The sequence below is a fragment of the Malaya genurostris genome, chromosome 3, assembly GCF_030247185.1.
Source record: "Malaya genurostris strain Urasoe2022 chromosome 3, Malgen_1.1, whole genome shotgun sequence".
NCBI lineage: Eukaryota > Metazoa > Arthropoda > Insecta > Diptera > Culicidae > Malaya > Malaya genurostris.
In genome coordinates this window covers 225659704-225684431 of record NC_080572.1, presented here as the reverse complement: position 1 = coordinate 225684431, position 24728 = coordinate 225659704, and the positions used below count along the sequence as shown (strand labels likewise).

At 36.3% G+C, this 24728-nt stretch overlaps 1 protein-coding gene across 1 annotated transcript; it reads right to left on the bottom strand.

Moving 5' to 3' along the window:
• Window positions 1-4822: 4822 nt before the first annotated feature.
• Window positions 4823-23921, bottom strand: LOC131438232 (retinaldehyde-binding protein 1-like). The gene is made up of 2 exons (XM_058608106.1): window positions 23142-23921; window positions 4823-5516 (listed from the first exon to the last, which is right to left on the bottom strand). The coding sequence occupies exons 1-2, from the start codon at window positions 23856-23858 to the stop codon at window positions 5259-5261; spliced, it is 975 nt and encodes a 324-aa protein (XP_058464089.1). The 5' UTR covers window positions 23859-23921; the 3' UTR covers window positions 4823-5258.
• Between the last annotated feature and the right edge of the window lie 807 nt (window positions 23922-24728).

Here is a 24728-nt window from a genome sequence, read left to right as displayed (position 1 = left end):
TAAAAAATTTGTCATAAAACTTCGTATAACTCAAAAAGTAAACATATCAAAATCATTCAATAGCGTTCTGGATGACGGGGAGACCTTTCATTTGCGACTAGTTTGATCAAATTCGGTCCCGCCATCTCTGAGATCTTGACCTCTTAGCTGACAACACACATACAGACCCACACACACGGACATTTGTTCAGTTCGTCGAGCTGAATCGATTGGCATATGTCACTCGGCCCTCCGAGCCTCGGAAAATTTGTCTAAAGTTTGATCGAATTCTATACCTCCTTTTTATATTTATAATAAAAGGTAAAAATATTTTAAATCGAAGCATATTGCTGAATCGAGAGTGTGGGGCATCATGTCCGTAAAGTGACTCGTTTATCAAAGAAATAGCTTTGTTTATACGGATGAAAATCCATTTATAGTACCATGATCAAGAAATCATGAATATCGCGAAACATGTCTCCTCATGAGATCATGCCTGTTATTAATGATTTTATGAGCAAAACGATTTATGTCATGAATAATTCCATGGGAGATGAATTATTGCTCATGATATAGATATATAAGCACTGCTAAACCTTAGTTACTAAGTAGCAACCGACCATTAGACGTTTTATACGGATTAAATGCTATACTCTATACTCGAAGTAAAACCTTACATCGAAAAGCTGCCTGATGATATTTTCAGTTTTTTTTCATATTTTCCAACACACGACAACTGCCAAACTTGAATAGCAGAAAGATCGTACGAAAAGATAATGTTAGTAATAAAACTTTTATTTAGAAACGAGTTGAGGAGGGCGTTTAGACCTGCAGTGGGCTTCATAAAGCTTTCCCCTAAATGGAAGAGAGATTTTTTGTCCTCGAGCAAGACAAACAATACTCAGTGCTCTATTAGAAGATCAAACAAAACATTCAATTGTCAACCCGTTTTAGCTGCGACCCTGAACTTGTAAATAGAAGGATCGTCACAATGAGCACTAAAACTAACACAATATGCTGCGCCAAGCCATGTCAAAGGAAAGAATAACTATTATTTAGGAAAAACAAATATGCATGCATTATTCAAAACCACTCTAGTTCAAGGTCCACGCAACACATATATGTGTGCTTTTAATAGTCCACACCAGATGACTGCACAACGCCTCTACAACCAGCGCCAGAGCGTTAGTTTGTCGCGGGTCTCTACAGCCTTTGAAGATCGTTTTACAGGTTACGTAGAAGTTGGTAAGCAACAGAAAATAACAATCATCACGCTTTATGGATTGAACTGATACCGCCGTGATATAATGGACAATAAATAACTGCGGTCACAGAGGAACTTTCTGTGCCATACAATTTATTTGTGCCATGAATTGTCAGATAGTTCAATATTAAGTAGTATATTATTGTTACTATTATTATTATTATTATTATTATTATTATTATTATCATTATTATTATTATTATTATTATTATTATTATTATTATTATTATTATTATTATTATTATTATTATTATTATTATTATTATTATTATTATTATTATTATTATTATTATTATTATTATTATTATTATTATTATTATTATTATTATTATTATTATTATTATTATTATTATTATTATTATTATTATTATTATTATTATTATTATTATTATTATTATTATTATTATTTTATTATTATTATTATTAAGCTTGTACAATTCACACAATCTATTAACTAACTGATATTCGGAAGTGTGAAGTTAGCAGTTATGCCTCTGACATTACCCACCCGCCTTTTTCAAAGGAACCTATAGTTTCTTGTTCGAGGTGGAACACATCTTTGTTTTATATATAGGGGTGCAAATTAGAAATACAAGGAAAATACACGCAGAAATGTGGTGAGATTTTAAGCACTAACAGCTCAGCCAATTTTTCATCAATTATTAATATTATTTCACCATTTGATTGGAAATCTTTCTATGTTTCGATTTGAATGTATCAAGACAATCGAAACTTATTTTCAATTATGTATGATTGATATGATTTTGATTAATTGCTACCAGTGTCATATTTTGTCTGCAAAAAATCTCCGGCCTAACGGATTTCCCTGTCATAGACGACGGTTTTGAAGGAGTAAGCGATATATCAATGGGAAAGCTCTAATTGGTCAATCGATGCAAAAGCGAAGCTGTTGGAAGCACGTGAATCTATGAATTTAAGTGTAATTATAGCTTACGTTTCAGTCCTACGTGTAGCATGCCAGAGGTAGGTTGTTGCTAGACAGCAAGACAAAAAATGGTTTGCTTTGATCTTGTGTAATGCAAGTTTGGAGGAAACGCTTTGTTATGTCGCTTTGCAAGAATCTCAAGGTAAATTTTAAGTGCTTAAGACTAATTTCTAATTTAATTAAGATGAACTAGATTTATTGTCGGAATCGCAGAATGGTAGTAATGGTAGAGAACTGAACGCTATAAAAAAAAACTGCACGCATGCAAAACTTGAATACAAGCTTGGTAAAAAAAAAGCTTAAATATCGAAATCCGTTACGCTAATATGCACGTAGGTATAATTGCATATATTTGAGCTACTAATGTAATTTCGGTAATTTAGTCGGATACAAAATAAACACGAATCAAGGCAAACAGAGTCCGGGTTCGCATGTTCGATGTTGGTTCTTAATACACTGAGGTTTTTTGTTACGCGGGAGATACGCACCGCGTAACTTCGGGAATCTGCATATAAAACAGCGTTGCTTCGGAAATCCTCGTGAAAAAGACGCGCAACAAACTTGTTCCACATCGATAGCTCGAACAACCCCATGGGGCTGATCCTTGTAGTTTTTTAAGACGGTTTAGTTTCATTCCACTAACCGCTCAAATTACAAATTTTGTCCTATTAACTTTTCCTAATTCAATTAAATCTTCCATTGTCTTACACTGAACTATGTGGAATTAGCAGAAATAAGGGCTATGCATCCTCAGGAACCACCAGGAGGACGCGAAGGTAAAGCAAATATTGTAGACAAGACCGAATCTTTCGGTACGTACTGTGGCGCAGCTTGGATTGAACTAACAGTAAATGAATCGGTCCAGATGTTGTCGCGAACAAGCCTTATTCTTGTATTTTCAACCCTTTACTGCTACGGAAGAGAATTTTTCGAATTAACTGAATTGGAATAGGCTCCCAGTTTGAATAAGTGCTAATAAACATTGATTTTCTAGACAGCTTTCAATAATGGGCGATTCAGTTCGTGCTCGCATCTCACCCGACGCAGTCGAAAATCGTTTACGGCCGAAACAACAGAAACAAAGACAATACGCCAGTGAACAATAGAGTGTACAGAATGGCTAAATACGATTTAACAAAGCCTGAAACTTGGCCTGCAAGACCGAATTCAATTTGTATAGATTTCAAGCGTTGCAAAGTTAGACCAGCTGCAAATGAAATTGAAATCTTACTTAAAGAACGAATGCATCTAGACGCTAATAATGTAAATGAGATTCAATTCAACAAGGCGTCTAACTGTGTGTACATTATGTTTAAACGTGAAAGAGATGCACTTGCATTCGCTTCGGTTAACAACGAGGTGCACAGCGTTGAGTGTGACAACATTAAATACAAAATCCCTGTGCACATGATGGACAATGCCATAAAAGTACGCGTGCATGACCTTCCTCCGCAGGCCACCGATCAGTACGTTCGGGAGAATATGTCGCAGTACGGTGAAATCCTTTCCATCGAAAAGGAAGTATGCAACTACGTAAGGCAATTCCATCTTACATCATTTGTGATCAAGGTGGGACACGTCCGTGTAAAACGTTGATTACCTATAAAAATCAGCTGGTTACATGCCAGTTTTGTGAACAACCTGCACACTACGGTGAACCTTGCACTGAAACTACGAAAAAGACATCTTCAACCAAAAATAAGGTTAACCGTTCAACAACGAAAACTAGTGAGCACAGTACTCATGTTTCACCATCAAACCAACCAGCAATTACAACCAATGTACAACAAGGCGCATCTAAAGCAACTAGCAACGAGCTCAAGACTACGAACAACAAGGAAAACGAAACGAAGACGGACACCAACAACAATACAACCGATGAGGTAATGGATGACGAGACGAGCCACGAACAAAGTGCCCCTCAACCCTCGAAGGAGGGAAATGGAAGCTCTTCTCCTCTTAGAAAAAGAGTGACAACGAGATCCACTTCAAAAAAATTATTATTTAAAAAATCGGCTAATTCGGCCACGTAAAGCTTATACGCAAATAGGCCTGAATAAAAATATCTTTAAAAAAATAAAATAAAGGGTGATTCAGTTATAATCGTAAAAGATTGGATAAATATCTTTGAAAATGAATGATTAATTGATAGTCTTTAGAGAGGCTGTTAGAGTTTTAGGTGACCTTGAGAAAGACTGATGAAAACGAAAAAAATATCAAGGATCGAGGAATGATTTCAGCCAAATGTTTTTCGTGTGCACTTGTCGTGTGCAACACCGACAGATAAATTTTGAATTAGAATACAATGTTGTAAACACAATTACATGGAAGACAGTCTTCAAAACAGATTTAATTTAATCAGTTAATTAATTTTCTTGTTGCGGAAAAAATCGACATGAAAATCGATCCACGTGTTTCACATAGTGAAATCCATTTAATCGCATCGTTCAATTGATTTCAACACCAACCGAAGATGTAATGGGGTACCAACCGACTGTGAAAAAGTTTACAAAATAAAATGAAGTAATCCCCCCCGAGAGCGATTGATGGAAATCCCACAGATAGCCAAACAATTTCAATTCGGATATAAACAATACAAGCGGCAGTTTTATATAACCAAAAACGTAGTTTACTTGAACCGGCACCGGTTTTTAGTGCACCCCACGATAGTCGATAAAGTCTGCGCAGGGGATTTAATTTGGCGATCGTTACATTCAAATTCGGTTTGCTTTTGGCTACGTGCTGCTGCAGGCGCATAGATAGGTGTCTACCTTTTGTGTGACATAATCAAAACCTCTACGGTTCTCGCTCTATCTTGCACATGTTGCAAAGGGCAACCGGATCACCGCGATGCATTTTGTTGGAACGAGGCCCAGAAACATTGAGTTTTATTGTTACGTTTTCAACCAGTTTCTGGCTGTCAGTGCATTTAATACAGTTAAACTAGAAAAACTGTGCTTACAACATAGTTATTCGATGTAGGTATTCAACCTTGAAATGCGAATAAATTATCCGAAACCGTGTCAAGTCCAGCTGATGCTGTCTTATCTATTCCTACTTAGTTAATCATTAGTCCACAGTTAGCTTCCGAAAGCTTCCAGTCACCCCCGACTCGATGTCTTCGTCGCTGGTTTGATGCCACATAGATCGGTACTTTGTGGCATCGATTTCCATTCCGTCCAGCTGCAGTAATTGGTGACGTTTTTCCGTGACACTTTCAATCAGTTTTCTTTTCAACTCTTGCGGATCTTGGATACCTCCTTCGTAGTCAGTGGTCAATAGTGATTCATCCAGATGTTTTTTTGCCTCCATCATTGATTTGTGACACTGTAAAAAAAAACAGATTGATGATTTTTTCAGAAATTCAGGATGTAATTTGAGATGGTTGTCCTAAAACGAACAAAGGAAAATAATCAAGAGAATCTGGCCACATGTTTTTAGGGAACCACAACGTAAACCATTCGACTCCCTTCGTAACATAAATTGACATTCACCCTCATTCTTGTTTACGGCCGTATGCAATACGTTCGAAAGTATGTCGAAATCGTATTACTGTTTACGTTCGAATCACTTTAAAACATCGTACATACATGAAAACAACGCCAATCCAACTTTAAACTCTCAGTTCTGGTACAGACTTAAGTTGTAATGAAAAATGTTTTGTTATTTGACTTGTTTTTTCGTTGTTTTCGTATCATCATGCTTGTGTACGTTCACGCAGAGAAAAATATTGTAGTAGTAACTAAATGTTGGTTACACGCAACGATTTATTTTATTGAAATAGTGACAAAAGAAAATCTGATTTGAAGTTGGTAAAATTATATTTTACTTGCGCGTTCCTGTCAGTTTGTTGACAAACAATTTCATGGTAAATTTAACTTACAAAATAAGTTTAAAATGAACTCACTTTAGATAAAGGTAATGTTATTAGTGCTTTGAATTTATAAGCTTGGCAGTTGAAATGAATGATAAGAACCTAAAATAATTAGTATTTCAAGATACGCCTTCATTTGTTAAAATCATTTTTGTTTGTCATTATTCTTGAAAAGAGATTTCTTTCAAACTAACCCTCTCAGCAGGCGTTGGTCGTTGAACGTTTGTTGAACAGCATATTGCACGAAATAATCGTTCAGTTTGCTGGCTCGGTTTGTTGTTGTTTTTTTTCTCTTGCAAAAATAGTGTGAAAATTAGATGTTACCTTTATACGGAATAAAAATTTGTTGTTATTCAACGTGATGTAGAAGTATTGTACAGGTATGTAGTGTTAGTTAAAGAAAAAAATAAGTGGAAAAAACGTCGGAAATTCTCCAGTAAAACTAGTCCAACGGGGCTCCAACTCCTCATATTAAAAATGGCTCAACGATGGACCTCTGCCTGCCGGGGTTGTTGAACGAAAAAAATTGCATTCGGTTCAACGGTCTGTTTCAAAATCGTCAAACGAAGGTCCCGTGTTGGCCTCCCGTTGAACGATTGATTGGACTTTCATTGGACCAATGATCCTACGTATTGGACCAATGAAGGACCACCGTTGAACTTTTTTTTCTAAGAGGGAATTCTCAAGGTCGTTTTTAGAACTAATTTTTTATGGATTTTTATCCATTTTCAAATAATTAATTGCTTTCAATAGCAGTTCAATAGCTGGTATATTAATTTTTGTTGTACCATATGATTCGGTGGTCCATCAGTCTGGTCAAGATAGAAAACTTGCATCAAATATCTTCTGTAAAAAAACGTGTTATGTAATGTAATGCAAGATTAGTAATATTTTGAATTATCCATACATACACTTGAACTGTTCAAAAGCCCCAAGAAAACGAAAGAAGCACATAAATTTTCCTTCTAAAACACGTGCAAACTTTTTTGAATATCCACGGAAGAGAAAAATTCTCTGGTTTATAAGAAACAAAACTTTGTTTTGTGAACGAGAATGGAACTTTTCATTAGTAGGAATGATGTGTATTCGAACAACGTATCGTACGAAACTAAAATGACATACATTCTAGCGTATGGCATATGGTTAATCAAGGAAATTGGAGTGATCTCTTCATAACTTAGCAATTATTTGAAGAAATTTACTGAAATTTCAATATTTTGTTGCAAACGGCCTATTCGTGTTCGTTCGAAAGTATGTATTCGTCGAATGGTCGATACAGACGTAAGCAAGAATGAGGGTGATCATGTATGATCTTTGCAACGAACGACTTGTTAAATGAAACACACTGCTAAAACCATTTTTAAATCTTTGCATAGTATAAGTTCGTGTCGGAAAGTAGCCATTTAAGCACTAGCAATACTATACAGGTTGCAAGCTATGAATTTTTCTACAGTGACCTTTCACCGTTTTCGAGAATTTCGAACATAAAATTCCAATAATATAGATTTTTGTTGGATTGAACCACAAACTTTTTGGATAAATAAATAGAACAGTTATTATCAAAAAAATGCAAAATTTTCTATATCTTGTGTTTAAATGTTTACTTAACTATTTTTAACTCCAATTTGAAGTTTTACAAATGCCTTAAAATTGCTTAAGCGTTAATTTCTGTATTTGGACATCATTTGAGTTCTTAGATTCTCATGTTTGAAAATTTCGAAAACGGTTTCTTCTTTAACAAACGTGATTAATCCACCTAGCAGTGAGATGATACCTTTTTTATCAATCCGCATGTGTTTTTTGCATGGATATTCTTAGGTGTTTTAGTTCTCATGACATTATTTTAATTATCGTCGTTTCAAACGGCAAATTGAGATTTTAATCACTCATTACCCTGTAATTTCGAATCTGCAAATCGTATCGAATTTCAATCTTAACGTGTGACATTCGATTGAACATTCCATGAGATGTCGAAGTAAGTTCCACTTTAGAGTTTTTCGTCATTATTTATGGTATTTCCAGAGCTGGTATTCAGGAACTAGCATAACCCAAAATGATTTGAATGGCCATAAATTAATACGCCAAACAATTTACATCTTCTATATCGGTATGAATTTTAAAAATTCATCATCTGTAATTCCAGAATCGGATAAAATTCACCAATTTTGTATGGGACCTTAAGTCCTTTAATTTGAATTTTTGGTTTTGAAGTTCGATTTGGCCTTTTTGAAAAAATGATTAAACTTTGAGAAACGATTCGAAACTGGATCCGGAGTTCTAAGATCCGTGTAGCCGAAATCAGATAAATTCACCTGAGGAGTGTGTAGACATCTTTGAGAAATTGTAGTGCGAATTAAAATTTGGGGGTACATTTCGAATCCAAAAAAGAATACCGCTTAAACTGAAATAAATTTATTTGGTAATCGACTATCCAAATTTGCAAACCCGATAAACCTGATTAATTTATGTGAAATGGACATTTTTATACTAATCACCCTGTATCTCCTAAACCAGAAATCGGATCTGACAAATTTTTATAGGATTTTAAGACCTCTCATTTGAATCATAGATGATTCTTAGATTTCATTTGAATCTTAGATCGGTTCAGCCATCTACGAGAAAAATGAATTGCATTATTTTAATTTCGTTTCACATGTCATCCTGTGGTTCCGAAATCAGAAGTCGGATCCAAATTTGGAAGTATACTAGTTTTCATATGAATCTGAGTTTGTAGAAAACGGTTTAGCCATCTCCGAAAAAATTGAGTGAAATTATTTGTCACACACGCATTTGCTGATCTCGACGAACTGAGTGGTATGGTATATGGAAGTTATGTTCTTCCAGCTTTTATTGCTGTAAGTAGTTTAAATCAATATAATTATGGAATTACTTTCAACTCGAAAATGCTGATATCATCTGGTTTATAAATGCCATATTCGAACGATTATGTTGCCAAAAACGAACCGTGCTAAAATCGGTCCAAGGCAAATTGTCATGAAAAAGGATGCTGTACACAGTCTTTTGGGCACTTAGAAACAATTGTATGTCACAGTAAAAAAATCGTGTTTTCCGTTGCTCCCAAGCATTTCTTTGTCATACAGTGCTCAAAACTTCTACTGCTGGAATAAGAGGAAAAGTCGTTTACACAAAAATATTGATATCTCCGTTAAAAATGGACGGATTTTAACAAACTATGACTTGTTGGATAGCTATTACCGTGCGGAATCTAAGTCTAAAAACATATTCTGTTTTCAAGGTCAATTGTGACAGATACTGTCAAAAAACGAAAATTTTGACATAAAACTCCATATAACTCAAAAAGTAAACATCCTATCTCAAAACCATTCAATAGCGTTCTGGGTGACGGGGAGACCTTTTATTTGCGACTAGTTTGATCAAAATCGGTCCAGCCATCTCTGAGATCTCGACCTCTTAGTTGACAACACACATACAGGCACACACACATACACACACACAGACAGACATTTGCTCAGTTCGTCGAGCTGAATCGATTGGTATATGACATTCGGCCCCTTCGGGCCTCGGAAAATTTTTCGAAAGTTTGAGCGAATTCTATACCTATTTTTTATATATATATATAAAAAAAAAGCTACTTTACATGAAGAACTTTAATTCTGACATAATTTCCATGCAAATTACAGTTTCCGAATTACAAAATTATTATGCAAAAAAGCATTCGTACAAAAAAATAGTCTTGAGCCGAATCGTTCTCTTTCGTGGTTTGTCATGTTGAAGATGCGTGTAAAGATTCATTCAAGTCGATCTTGATTTTGCCACCTTCATTTCTGGTCACATATGCAAATGGCAAACAGGTTTTGTTTGCATTTTTTTTTTTCGATTTGTTCCTCACATAGAAAGGTATAGCCAAGAATTTTTTTTCAGAATTATCGTCCAACAAAATAAATTCAAATGTTTTGCATGATTTTTTTTTTTCATAAATACGTTTATTTCATAGGCAATATACATAAGTTTTTCTTCGCCGTGGCATCTACAATACATAGTACTTTAAACCTAATACATTTCGAATATCCTATTAGTATGTTGGTATTCATTAGTTAATCTAAACACTGTTTTTATCAAGCGAGTTGCTATTATAAATTACATTAAATGAAATACATTTATTTTGTACATGATCTTATAACTATTTCAGGTTTGTTTGTATCAGTTCATCACTTTTATTTAATATAAGATAGCTGGCTATTGGTTGAACTCATGGAAGAGAAAACAATCTAACATAAAATAAAATTTAAATTGGAACTCCAATGGACTTAATGAAATAATAAAGAAGTTTCATGTAAGGAACGTCACGACAAGCAAGAATGTCGCGAACTGGGACATTGGATAGTCTACCTTGGGTACGCAAGGAATTTATTAGTTGAGATCTGACATCACGATACTCCACGCATGTCCAAACAACATGGTCAATATCGCGGTAACCTTCGCCACAAGCACAATGATTAGTCTCGGAAAGTCCAATTCGAAGGAGATGTGCATCTAACGTGTAGTGATTGGACATGAGTCTGGACATCACACGAATGAAATCTCTACTCACATCCAGTCCCCTGAACCATGCCTTTGTCGATATTTTCGGAATAATTGAGTGCATCCACCGACCCAGATCATCTTTATCCCAAGAAGCTTGCCAGCTGGCAAGTGTTCTTTGGCGAGGCGCGCTATAGAATTCATTGAAAGCAATTGGTCTCTCATAAATTTCACCCTCAATAGCACCACGTTTGGCTAAAATATCGGCTCTTTCATTGCCTGGAATGGAGCAATGAGCCGGAACCCAAACTATTGTGATTTGATAATTATTATTCAATATGACGTTCAGGCACTGTTTTATTTTGCCCAAGAAAAAAGGTTCATTTTTGCCAGCAGCCTTTGAGCGAATGGCTTCAATTGCACTCAGACTATCTGTGAAAAGAAAATAATGGTTTGGAGATAATGTGACGATTATACTCAAACTATAATGAACTGCTGCTAACTCTGCTATATAAACAGATGCAGGTTCTTGAAGCCTAAAGGAGACCGAAACATTATTGTTGAACATACCAAACCCTGTCGCTTCTTCAATTCGCGATCCGTCCGTGTAAAACATTTTCTCAGAGTCGATATGCCTGAACTTACTTGTAAATATTTTTGGGATTTCCAACGAGCGTAGGTGTTCCGGAATTCCACGCACTTCGCGCTGCATGGATGTGTCGAAAAATAAAGTTGAGTCAGGGACATTTAGGAGGCTGACACGGATAGGAATATATCTTGAAGGGTTGATTTCCTGTGACATATGGTTAAAATATACAGTCATGAATCTTGTTTGAGATTGAAGCTCAACTAGCCTTTCGAAGTTATTAATAACTAGGGGATTCAGTACCTCGCATCTTATTAGCAGTCGCGACGAAAGCTCCCAAAAACGATCCTTCAATGGAAGAACTCCCGCCAGAACTTCAAGACTCATTGTATGTGTCGAATGCATGCAGCCTAAAGCAATTCGCAAACAACGATATTGAATTCGCTCTAATTTGATAATATGAGAGTTTGCAGCGGAACGAAAGCAAACGCATCCATATTCCATCACTGAAAGTATCGTTGTCTGATACAATTTTATTAGATCTTCCGGATGAGCACCCCACCAAGATCCTGTTATTGTTCGAAGAAAATTTACTCTTTGTTGGCATTTTGTTATCAGAAACCTAATGTGTCCTCCCCACGTGCATTTGGAATCAAACCACACCCCGAGGTATTTGAAAGTCAAAACCTGTTGGATCATTCTTCCCATCATATGAAGCTGAAGCTGCGCGGGATCATGCTTTCTTGAAAAGACGACCAGCTCTGTTTTCTCCGCAGAGAATTCGATACCCAGATGGACAGCCCAAACGGACAAGTTATCTAAGGTATCTTGCAATGGTTTTTGCAGATCAATAGCTTTGGGTCCAGTAACTGAAACTACGCCATCATCTGCCAATTGTCTTAGTGTACATGGGGATACTAGACAGCTGTCAATGTCATTCACGTAAAAATTATAGAGGAGCGGACTGAGGCAAGAGCCTTGCGGTAGACCCATGTAGCTAATTCTGAATGTTACCAAATCGCCATGTGAAAAATGCATGCGTTTCTCTGACAAAAGGTTGTGCAAATAATTATTTATAACCGCTGGGAGTCCATGTTGGTGAAGCTTGACTGAAAGAACATCAATGGAAACTGAATCAAATGCTCCTTTAATGTCTAAAAATACAGATGCCATTTGTTGCTTTTGAGCGAAGGCAATTTGGATGTCAGACGAAAGTAATGCAAGGCAATCATTCGTCCCTTTATTTCTACGGAAGCCAAACTGAGTATCTGACAACAAACCGTTCGTCTCGACCCAAGTGTCGAGACGTCGTAGAATAATTTTTTCGAACAATTTTCTGATGCAGGACAACATCGCGATGGGTCTATATGAGTTGTGATTGGAAGCTGGTTTCCCCGGCTTTTGAATGGCGATAACTTTCACTTGCCTCCAGTCAGGTGGAACAATATTTTGCTCAAGAAGCTTGTTGAACAATTCCAACAAACGTCTTTTTGCGAGGTCGGGCAGATTCTTCACCAAGTTGAATTTAATTCTGTCCAACCCAGGAGCGTTATTGTTACAAGACATGAGTGCTATGGAAAATTCCATCATTGAAAAGGGGCTATCAATGGAACCATTATTTGAAAAAGATTCCCTAATAATGCTATGCGTAGGAACAGAATCTGGACAAACTTTCCTCGCAAAATCAAATATCCATCGGTTCGAGTATTCCTCACTCTCATTTCCTACGTTACGATTCCTCATTCGTCTGGCCGTATTCCAAAGAGTGCTCATTGAGGTTTCTCTTGACAAACCTTCGACAAAATGTCTCCAATAGCTACATTTCTTGGCCCGAAGTATGCTCTTGTACTTGGTTTCTAAAGTCAAGAATTTTTCAAAATTCTGAGGAGTTCCTCCTCCTCGTTTTAAAAACGTCTTGAAGGCATTTTGTTTCGCGTGCTTAGCATCTGAGCACTCTTTGTCCCACCAAGGGTTTGGAGGCCTTCTGTTAGACGATGGACCAAGAAATCGTTTGGTTTGGGCTTGTTCTGCGGCCTCCAGAATCGAACAAACGAGGAAGTCATATTCTTCAAGTGGGGGGAGCTCTTCCATTGAAGTTAAGGCACTTGAAATATTACTTTGGTATTTAATCCAGTCAATATTTTTTGTCAAATCATATGGAATATTAACTGAATTAGCAATGCCTTTGTTACTGCTAATTGAGATGATGATTGGTAAATGATCGCTACCGTGTAAATCAGGAAATACTTTCCAGGTGCAATCTAGTCGAATTGAAGTCGAGCAAAGAGATAAATCTAATGCACTTGGACGTGCAGGAGGTCTTGGGATCCGTGTCATGCTACCCATATTTAGTACCGTCATGCTAAAATTGTCGCAAATATTATATATTAGGGATGATCTGCTATCATTGTAAACGGAACCCCACATCATTCCGTGCGAATTGAAATCTCCTAAAATCAAACGTGGAGCAGGAAGGGCTTCGACAATTTCATTAAGCTGTCGTTGTCCAACTTGAGCTCTTGGAGGAATATATACTGAAGCAATGCAAATGTCCTTTCCTTTAATGTTTATTTGACAAGCAACAACTTCTATACTAGAAGTCGAAGGAATATTTAATCTATAAAAGGAATAACATTTCTTAATTCCTAAAAGCACTCCACCATACGGAGAGTCTCTATCGAGACGTATAATGTTAAAGTCATTAAAATTTAAGGCTATGTTTGATGTAAGCCATGTTTCGCACAAAGTAAATACATCACATTTTTGACTATGCAACAAAACTTTAAATGAATCAAGTTTTGGCATGATGCTTCGACAATTCCACTGCAGGACAGTGATTGAATCATTTGCGGCGGATGATAAATTATCCATCAAATGATACAAAACCTGAAAGAACTGGCCATTGAGCTGATAACTGTTTCAAAAAAGTTCTAGCTATTGGAAGGAATGCCGTTATGATAGTCTTTAGAGGTTCAGAAATATTGAATGCTGCGAAAATCCATTCTACAATTTCCGAAAACTTAAGTAATCCTGTTGGTGAATGTGAAACGGAGCCCACTGGATTATTGTCTTTCCTTGAGCTAGTTTCTGGATTGGTTTGTGAATTTGACAAACCAGGAGGCACAGTTTTTGGTTTTAAATTTGGCTTTTTAGCTTTAACACGGGGATCTTTTTTTGAAGATGTAATTTTAGGTGTCTTTTTAGGTATTTTGTGGTTTGTTAATCTCCTCTTAACAGACCCTTGAGGAGTGACAAACGAGGTATCTTCACTATTTCCGTCGGAGTCAGATTCCTCTGGCTCCATAAGATTTGAAAAACCGTTTTCGGTTTCCAAGGGGGAGACATGTATGACCGTTTTAAGCATTTCTGCATATGTGCGCTTAGACCGTGCTTTTAAAGAAAGCTTCATTTTGTCTTTACGCAACTTAAATGCAGCGCATACTGAAAGATCATCATGAGGTCTCTCCCCACAATAAACACATTTTTCAACATTTTTATCGCAAAGATTATCCTTATGAGGCCCTTGACATTTGATACATTTGGACTTATTACTACAGTAAGTAGCTGTATGCCCGAATTTTTTACAGTTCGTGCAATTCATAACATGCGGTAGGAAAAGCCGAACAGGAAGACGAATTTTATCGATATAGACATGGCTAGGCAACGCAGATCCGGCAAATGTTACACGAAACGAATCTGAGGGACGATACGACTTTTTTCCATCGACAATAGATGCTGAGTACAATTGCTTGCACTCGAGTATCTTAACTCCCTCAAGCATGGAGTTTTTAAAACGACCAACTCCATTTTTAAGTAAATCATCGGCCGTCAGACTTGCTTCAGTCACAACACCGTCAATTTCCACCTCCTTCGATGGAATGTAAACTCGATATTCAACAGAAAATAATTTACAGGTTACAATTTCGTTCGCCTGTTTCAAGTCATTGACAACAACTCGAATTTTATCTCTATTAACTTTACATATTTCTTTAACTTCAGAGAAATGTGATGTCAAATCCTTGGTAATTTGCATCAAATTTAAAATCTTTTCTTTTTTTCGAAGATAGACTATCCATGGCCCAGTGGTACCCTGTGGATAATGTTTAGCCCTCGGAGTATTTAAACTCTTACTAGTATCCGGAATCGGATTCGGATGATCTTCCATGAGATCATCCATTACATTAATTTTTTTTGTAAATTAATAATACCAAAATAAAAACTTATGTTTAGTAAAATTTCAGATATAAGAAATAAAAAATAATTTAAATTAAATCTACCTTGTAGCTGATGTCTCTGTTCCTTTATCGTGAAGAACGACGTGAAGCTCTTCCAACGATTTCCAATTGGCAGTCTTCTGCTGTTTCCAATTGGCAGTCTTCTGTCGTTTACTGCTATCTCAGTTGCTCTGCCGTCGTTGTGAACACCACTGCACTTGCTGTGCTTCCTGTACCTGACCCCAGGTACAGTGCTTTTGCTCTTGGTGGCGATCAAATGCGATGCTTGCAGTGTAGCACCTCGCGATATATGCCGTCTCTTTTGATCCTACGCAGCGTACAAATTCTGGTACCTGGTAGATCAGCACTGGGTTGCTTTAGCACCTTTGTGCCTTTGCACCCCTTCGTCTTCGCACCTTTATGCGATGGCACCTCTGTGACTCGTCACTTCTATGCTCTCGCACCTCTGTGTTTCTACACCTCTGTGCGTATGAACGGGATGGCCTTCGTTGCTAGCTTTCCAGTCGGGAAACGCCCCGAATATTGCGTTTGCTATGGGCAGTTTAACTACCTGAAGCTTAGAATTGTCTCGGTAGCAGCCGTTAACTCACGAGCCAGTACAATCGAAACACAACCTCTTCGCTTGAATGGTTTTTACTGAATCAAGTTTTGCATGATGAAAAGCATCATTCGAGCAACAATTTGTAATTTTTTCGAGGAAAAATATTGAGAAATAAGTCGGTGAAGAGGTATTTTTGAGAACGCTTCTTAAAAACCATGATTTGCGGTGTCCACTGTATGTCAGCGCAGAACAATCAGAAGTCAACACATCAAAGCAGCATTGTTAGAGTAAAAGTTTTCCTAGACCTCAACGTTTCTGTTTTATTTCTTTTTTAATTTTTGGTGGTTACTCAAAGTGAAAACTACGATTTTTCACGAAAAAATCCGCCGTTTTATAGCTGTAAAACATCCCCAAAGTAACAAACAACAAAAAATAAAACCCTGGGGTCTTGTTTTTAATATGTAGAAAGTGTGTGCAAAATTTGAAAAAAATTGGTGCAGTAGTTTTTGAATGAGGACACGGATTTTTAAAACCTGTTTTCGAGAAAAAGCGTTTAAAGTGTTTTGTCTATAAAATCAATGGAAACAATTTATTAGGTAGTAGGGTCTAACATTTTCAAAAAATCATTTTTTTTAATAATATGTTATAATAAAACATTTCAAGAATGTTTTGTGTCAATCGAAGCAAAAATCTTGGGCCTGTGCGCCGAGCTCTTACTTCTTCACAGTATGAGATAAGCAAAGATAAAGGCCCGTAACTTGCTGAGTTTTGTTCCGATAGGCTTGAAAATTTCACATAATATTCTTGAAATGTTTTATTATAAGAAAATACAAAGAAAAAAAGAAATGATTTTTCAAAAGTGTTAGACCCTACCCGCCCATTAAAGTAACAAATATTTAAAAACAAAATAGTTTTTAGTCGGATTATGAATCACTAAAGACAGTACTTATTTTTATACGCAATAAATATCTTATTTGAATAGTGCAAAAAATCATTAAACCAAAATATCCCCGCTTTGTCCCCTCTTTCCCCTATGTCAGATTTTGAGCCTGATCACCGATCTTCAAATCAGACGGAAAATTTCCATTTTTCTGGATATATTACTGTGCTTAGAGATACGTTGAAGAGATGGTGTAAAATTATTGTGAGTTCAATTGCTCAATGTTTAAAAAATAGCTACTCTTCAGTCAGGTCCTTTTGCTGAGTTAAGGTTTTCAAGTGCAGCGAAGTTGTTTTACTTCGAGACTTGATTCACTATAATTCCTTTTGAAAATTCCAGTATAAAGGAAAAGTAATCACGTTCACGGTCTGTCTGTATTTCTAGTGGTACCGTCTAGGGAAGGAAGGTTGTCATTCTTCAGTTTTGTTTTAACATAGCTAGAGCATTTTGTTGGATGATTTCGCTTTTAACTTTTAAGATTATGTTCTTCGTGTGCTATTTTCAGGTCATTGCAAATGTCAAGGTAGTTTTGTAGATTATTAACACTTTTGTTTTTTATATAAGTCGTATGTGCTTTCTGTTCTCTTTTTTTTTCAATTGCGGATTGGACCACACAGACAATTTACTGTTTCGACTTCTTCTTCTTCTTCTTCTTCTTCTTCTTCTTCTTTTTACTGGTACAATTCCCGAAATTATGTTGTTAATAATTAGATAGAATTTTTCCACTTCTTCGTTGACGTTTCCATATATACTCAATATACTTTGCTAGTTTATTGTACATAGTCTACGATTTGCTTATTCAAAATTTGTTTTGTGGTATTCCAACACTTTCTTGTATCTTATTTCGTTAGGGAGAGACTCCCGGTACCGAATTGCAAGGACCGGTAAAGTCAAAGTAAAGTTCGTTCGTTCGGTAACTTACATAACCTACAAATTACAACAGTAAGGAGAAGATTTGAGACAATTCTTAGTCCCAAATTTCTGGCGATTCTTTTTCGCAAATTTTCATTTTTTCGCGGTTCATTCATCTCTCCTTTTTTTTTAATTCACAAATTCAATACTCAAAGTATTGCAATCGTTAGATCTTACTTTTCCCATCATTCTGTCAATTCACAGGTACCCTTTTTGAAAACTTTGACCGGTTTGGCCGCAATCTACAAATCGACTCATTTTTTGACTTCATCATAATTGGAGAAGTGTTAATCGACCGGAACATATAGTTTTTTGGGCTATATGGCGTGTGGGGTACCACTTCCTATTCGAGCAATTCTAAGTATAGAATTCTAAGTATGTTTTTACCAGCTGTGCACAGGGCTGCCAATGTCGCCAGTCACATACAGCCAAGACATCATATAAGCATGATATCTAGCTCTCATATTACCCGAACAAATCATTGGCAAATACATCTTTTTTTGCGAACATGGCGCCCTCAGGCGAGTACGCATCGAATCTAGTACTTAGAAGTAGGGGAGAGAAATGTCAAATTCGTGCTCATCAAAATAGCAGCACTGCACACCCATACAATTGCCATAATATGTTCAATGCAATGCCGTACGATGGCGTTGCTTAATCGAAGATTGATTTCGCTCCAGAGTGGTAGAAAAAGGGTTGTCAGTATCGTCTATAACAATGTAGTTTGATATTGCATGTTTTGTTTTTCGGATCAGCTTTTAAAAATTATTAATTTCAACGGGATTTAAGTTCAATTTGTTTTAAAATCCTGTCAATGTGGAAAGTATACGAATACATTTAACATTCACTGGGCTGAGAAAAGAGAAAGCCTGAAATCACGAAGTGTGATATGGACGAGAATATTGATTATGGTGATTGTACTTGAGAATAGCACCAAATCTTTAGATACTTGTGTTTGTTAGTATTTTTTTCAAATTGTATATGTTGGATACTTTAGTTAATAAAGCTGCAAAATTAATTACATTAAATTTTATTACACTTTTTCAACCAAACGTTTTCTTTAAAACAAACATCTGATCAAAATGAATTCAGAGATATATTTTTGACCGATATAAAATTTGTCTAAATGTTTTCTAATGATAAACAATCGCATGTTCTAGGGTGATAAGCTTTTCAGAATTAATAATTAACTCTACTGGCAACAGCGTTCGCGAGGAATGTATTATTTATAACAGGGAGTAAACAGAAAAAAAAAATTTTTTTTCGAAGTTGTCTGGCTCTGTCCTAGATCTAGTTACGCCATCTGTCAGAAAATGTTACAAATTTATTTATATTTATTACCCACTCTGCAGGTGATTATATATTGTTGGTCTTTGAGCGCTTGTTGAACGACATACTGAACGAAATAATCGTTCAGTTCGCTGGAACGGTTTTGTCGTAACCCAACCTAAGTATCTGGAGAAGACACGTCTGTTCGAAGTAAGCTTCGTTCGTAGAATAAATATAATTATTATTTTCATCGTATCAACAAATCCTCAAAATGTTCGTATACATATCAACGAAGCGCAATTGTTTATTGGTTTCCATAGTTACGCTTCGTTTGATTATCAGTGTTACCAGTTTCATCAACATAAACCGTCACTTTACTTGTTGCAAAGCATTTATAAAATTTTTTTTTTTATTTTTTATTTCAATTATAGAGGCTTTAACATCTTAGGTCATTCGCCTCTTCGGACCAGAAAATCTTTCTGACCCTATGTGCGGGGTTGGGAATCGAACCCAGGCGGGCTGCGTGAAAGGCATCGACCATCCCATCACGCTACACCCGTCCCCATAAAATATTTGAATATTTCAACTGTTCAGTTTTTTCTTGAATTAATATTTATTCATTTTTGTATCGTCCTATTCTCCACAGGTTTATTGTTGTTTTTGTCGTGAGAACGATTTACTTTACGATTGGGCACCTTTTCAAAATTTACCTTGTGAGAAAGTGATAAGTTTTGTCGTGAATACGACTTACTTTACTACGGGGTGCCTTTTCAAAATTAGCCATATGGAAGAATGGACAGAACTTAATCGTGAATATCTCGACTTGTATTAAAGGCAGCAACATAATTCTTTCACCATTTCATCAAAAATATGATCAGGAATTTAGGATAATATTTTGAACAGTGTGAGATAACCACAAACAACTCAAATATTAAGTTTTCTCAAACTTTGAAAACAACGCGGAAAACTCTTTACTTATGTTTGGCTTTTTCGTGCAAGGACGACTATTTTGAGGTAGTCAGGCACATATCTTCAACTGACTGCGTATAAAAGGAGAACCGTGGTCGAAATTCGATAAATTCTTCTTGTGCGTTGGATGCAAGCAGACGTCGTGGGACCAGCAGCTTCGAAGAGTGCACCTTCTGCGTGGTTAAGAACCTCAAACGTTCAGGTCGCAACTCTCATTTGGACTTCAGTCGTCAGGTGGAGCAGTCGGCATTGAAAGCAGATCTTTTGCGTGGTATAAAGCCTCAAACGCTTAGGTCGTGCTTTCATTTGGACTTCAATCGTCGGGAGCGCAGCGGTCGTTAATAATGAGAGCAGTTCTCATTTGCTTTTCAGTAGTCGTAGCGAGAAGTTTCAAGTTTCAGATTTTAGTTCCGGAATTTGGATTTAGAACTCAGAGCCTGTGTGCTGAAACTGGATTCTGGAACTATATTCCGGAACTGATTTCAGTTTCGAAATAATAGTTTTAGAATTGCAACTGATCTCTGAGTCTGTTCTTGGTTCTAAATTTAGTTCTTGAACTCAGGTCCAGTTCCTTATTCTAGAATTCTTCTATTCGGTTCTTTTTAGAACCACAATAATACTCTCAAAGAATTATGCGAAATTTTGCTTTACTCTATACAACCCATTTGATGATCGTGGCGAAAAATCATCTTTAAGTTCCAGAGCTTAGTACCGGAATATGGGTTTAGAATTCAGAGCCTGTGTGCTGAACTGGATTCTGGAAAAGGATTCCGGAACTTAATCGTGAATATCTCGACTTGTATTAATGGCAGCAACATAATTCTTTCACTATTTCATCAAAAATGTGATCAGGAAGTTAGGATAATATTTTGAACAGTGTGAGATAACCACAAACAAATCAAAAATTAAGTTTTCTGAAAACTATAAAACAACACAGAAAACTACTTTTGCTTGGGTTTTTCGCGCAAGGACGACGATTTTGAGGTAGTCAGACCCTTATCTTCACACAATCGATCAACTATCAATTCGAATTCGAAAGTGTAAAGGAATCGTGTCAGCTTTATTCGTATTCACGACATCCAGTTATGTCTCTGACATTACACACCCGTACTTTTTTCATCGTAAATATCTCTTGTTGTATCTTACGAATCAACAAAATAATCTAACTACCAATAAAACCGAAATTTTTCAACTTGAACGTGTATTGCAACAAAACACGTTTTCGTTCGGCACATCAGTATAGACATTGCATTTCGATGCAAAAAAAACAAGTGTTCTGTAAATAGCAGAAACTTTACGTTTGCTTAGCAGTTCAAATTGAGCTGCCGAGTTTTGCATAAAGCAGTTCAATTTGAATTGCTATGCACTGATGAGTCAAAGACGAAACGCAAACATATCAAAATCGGTTATGTGCCCTAGCTCAAAATTTGGCTAACCCCTGAATGAACTTTGAAGTGTTTTAATAGTATACTATTGAAAAACCTGTCTGATTTGATCCATTTCAGCACCAGTCAATTAGAACGCGTTCTGAGGAAGAGAACAAAATATGTGCTGCTCCAGAGATATAAAAGCTGAATATTTCGCTTGTTCTGTCATTTTGTGAGCAACGGTTACAGAAGCAAGACACACACAAGTTAATACACCAGAAGTCTGCCAGCTGAGGTCATCAGTCGTCATGGGAGCGCTGCTCAGCTAGGTTGTGGGAGCAACATCGAAGACTTCACGCTGAAATGCAAGCGAGCGGCAGTCGCAGCTAGGCCGACCACATAGCGAAACCACACCAGAACCCTGTCAGCTGGAGTCATCAGAGTCACGCCAAGAACCCTGTTGGTCGAGACAATTCAAAGCACTTTTCAGTGGTACAGATCATCATGAAGAATCAATTGAATTTTCTCTATTTCGTACCAAAAGGATCAGATTCATCAATATGGAAGTAGACAAAATTTGCACCGTCAGTAAGACATTCAATCACGACAAATGCAATGCGAAAATGAAAGTATTGAAGTAGGACACACCTTTATGCTAGTATGGGTGTCGTTTGGAAATATGCCGTGTGAAACAGGGTTGCCACATGTACAGATTAATGTGTATGTTTTATATTCTGGAAAACACAGATTTAAATGTTACGAAAGGAAAGAATTTATTAAAACCGCTGAAAATACACATTTGTGGATGTATGGAGTGAGCGGGATTCAAAATCCGGTTTTGATTGTAAGCCGACATGGTATGTTCATGCTAAATTTATCTATCCTGCCTGGTATACTTTTCAATATAGCTATTGATTATAACGGTTTGTTTACTTATATTGAACATACTTCTGAAGTTGTTCAAGAAAGTTATAATAATAATAATAATTTATTATTATTATTATTATTATTATTAATATTATTATTATTATTATTATTATTATTATTATTATTATTATTATTATTATTATTATTATTATTATTATTATTATTATTATTATTTTTATTATTATTATTATTATTATTATTTTTATTATTATTATTATTATTATTATTATTATTATTATTATTATTATTATTATTATCATTATTATTATTATTATTATTATTATTATTATTATTATTATTATTATTATTATTATTACTAAAAAAGCGGAAAGCATGCACAATTCACACAACCGATCAAAAAATTGGTATTCGGAAGTGTGAAGGATGTCCAGTTATGTCTTTGACATTACCCACCCGCCTTTTTATCTTATAAAAATAATGTGAAAATTAGGTGTTACCTTCATATAGAAAGAAAATTTGTTGCTATTCTACGTGAAGTAGAAGTATTGTACAGGTATGTAGTATTAGTTTAAAAAAAAACAAGTGGAAAAAACTTCGAAAATTCTCCAGTAAAACTAGTCCAACGTGGTCCAGCTTTTCAAATTAAAAATAACTCAACAATGGTCCTCTGTCTGCCTGGTTTGTTGAACGAAAAAAATGGCATTCGGTTCAACGGTCTGTTTCAAAATCGGCAAACGAAAGTCCCGTGTTTGGCCTCCTGTCGTTCAGATTGAATGGACGTTGATTGGACCAACGAAGGACCACCGTTGGGCGTTTTTTTCTAAGAGGGTATTTACACAAAAACTTTGTAAAAATTTACAGAACTTACAAATATCCTTTTTCTCAGTTTTGTACTCAGACAAGTCATCGCCAATTCTGCCACGGTGACTGCAAACCTGGGCACTCGGATAGCATGGACTTCACGCATTCTGATTGGCAACGAGTGATTCACACAATCCATAATGTTCTTAATATCCGTCAAGGACCAGACGGCCAGATGATGCATCGTGAAGTCTGCATAGTCCAAAATAATCACATAACCACCGATCTGCGTTTTCTCGTCATCGAACGTTATCTCTAAAGGTAACATCATATGTCGTGTCTGCTGGGTCGATGTAAACCGGTCCGGATTAAAGTTTTTCAGCTGTACCAAAATTACAGTTCGACCGCTTGAGTCCTGACCCAAAATTTGAAACTGATTTCCATCAATCAATTCTCGCATTGTTTCATCCTGCGGGTCGAGATTCTGGAACCACTGAGGAAATGTTTGTCGCATTGCCAGATACCGTTCCAACGTTTCCTGGGCTCTAGGAATGGAAAACTTTCGCATTCGAAGAAACCGTAACAGAAACAACGCATCCGTGCGACATGTTTTGATAGAAGGGTGCTTGGCAATCCAGTCACGCATTATCGCTAAAGACTGCTCTCGGATCTCATCTGTTTCACCGAGATCATCTTGTGCTATTTTACGGTACCGTTCGGGCAGACTGAAATTATAGGTATCGTACTGTTCAGGGCACTTGTTCACACTTAAATCTGTTGCCATTTCTGGTCGCCAATTATCACTGAGTGCAATTACCGCCAATTATGAATTGTACGCACGCACAACCTGAACGCTTAATCGTAACTAAAATGAGTGCATTCTTATTGCATAGAAATCTCAGCACATTGCGTTTAAGGCAATTAAATTTTCATCACAAGCTTTATTGTGATGTCCAGTAATTAATTAATATTCCTTATTCAACATTCAGTACGCAGCATTGTTGATTAAGGTAGGAAGCTTATTTCATTTCGTTTCCATTTTATTCACTGGTATAGGTGTTGCATTATTGAAGCTTCAGCCCGCGGCTAAACTAAATCGAGTTTCAATTCCAACTAATGTCAAATGTATGGGTTTGACATCCGTTTGGTTAGTTTCAGTTTCAAGAGAATACGTCATTTAATAATGTTGGTAAAGAACTGTAAAGATAGATTGTAGACTAGCCAGGAGCATGAATGAGGTCAACCATTCTAGTCATTTGATTAATGAATTAGACATCAAACCGACACGACTTATTTATCGGTGTTCTATAATTACATCATCTATAATTACTGAAGGAAATCACAGAGATCTTTCTCAGTGTAGGGTACAATCAAGTGTGAACAAAATCACCGAGAAAACTTTGCTAATCAGGGTAACCGTACCACTATTCATTCCATTTCGAAGACCGTCACTTTTAGAGAAATCTATCATTTCTTTTCTAACCATTGGCTCAGAAAGTCAATTTTTGTTCATCGTACGTCAAGTCAAGTTAACATTGATATTGATTATTTGTACATAAGTCAAAATATTGGGCACATTCTGTTGGTTATAAACCAGAAAAATTAGCATTGTGCCGTGGCTAATGCAATACAGGTACTACTTGTGGGCCCACTC

What these genes read in the sequence shown, in the direction of transcription:
- LOC131438232 (XM_058608106.1), bottom strand. Translation starts at nt 23,858, where the DNA reads ATGGCAACAGATTTAAGTGTGAACAAGTGCCCTGAACAGTACGATACC. An exon ending in AACTGAGAAAAAGGATATTT is followed by an intron (nt 5,517 to 23,141) that starts GTAAGTTCTGTA and finishes TTTTTTTTACAG; the next exon opens with TGTCACAAATCAATGATGGA.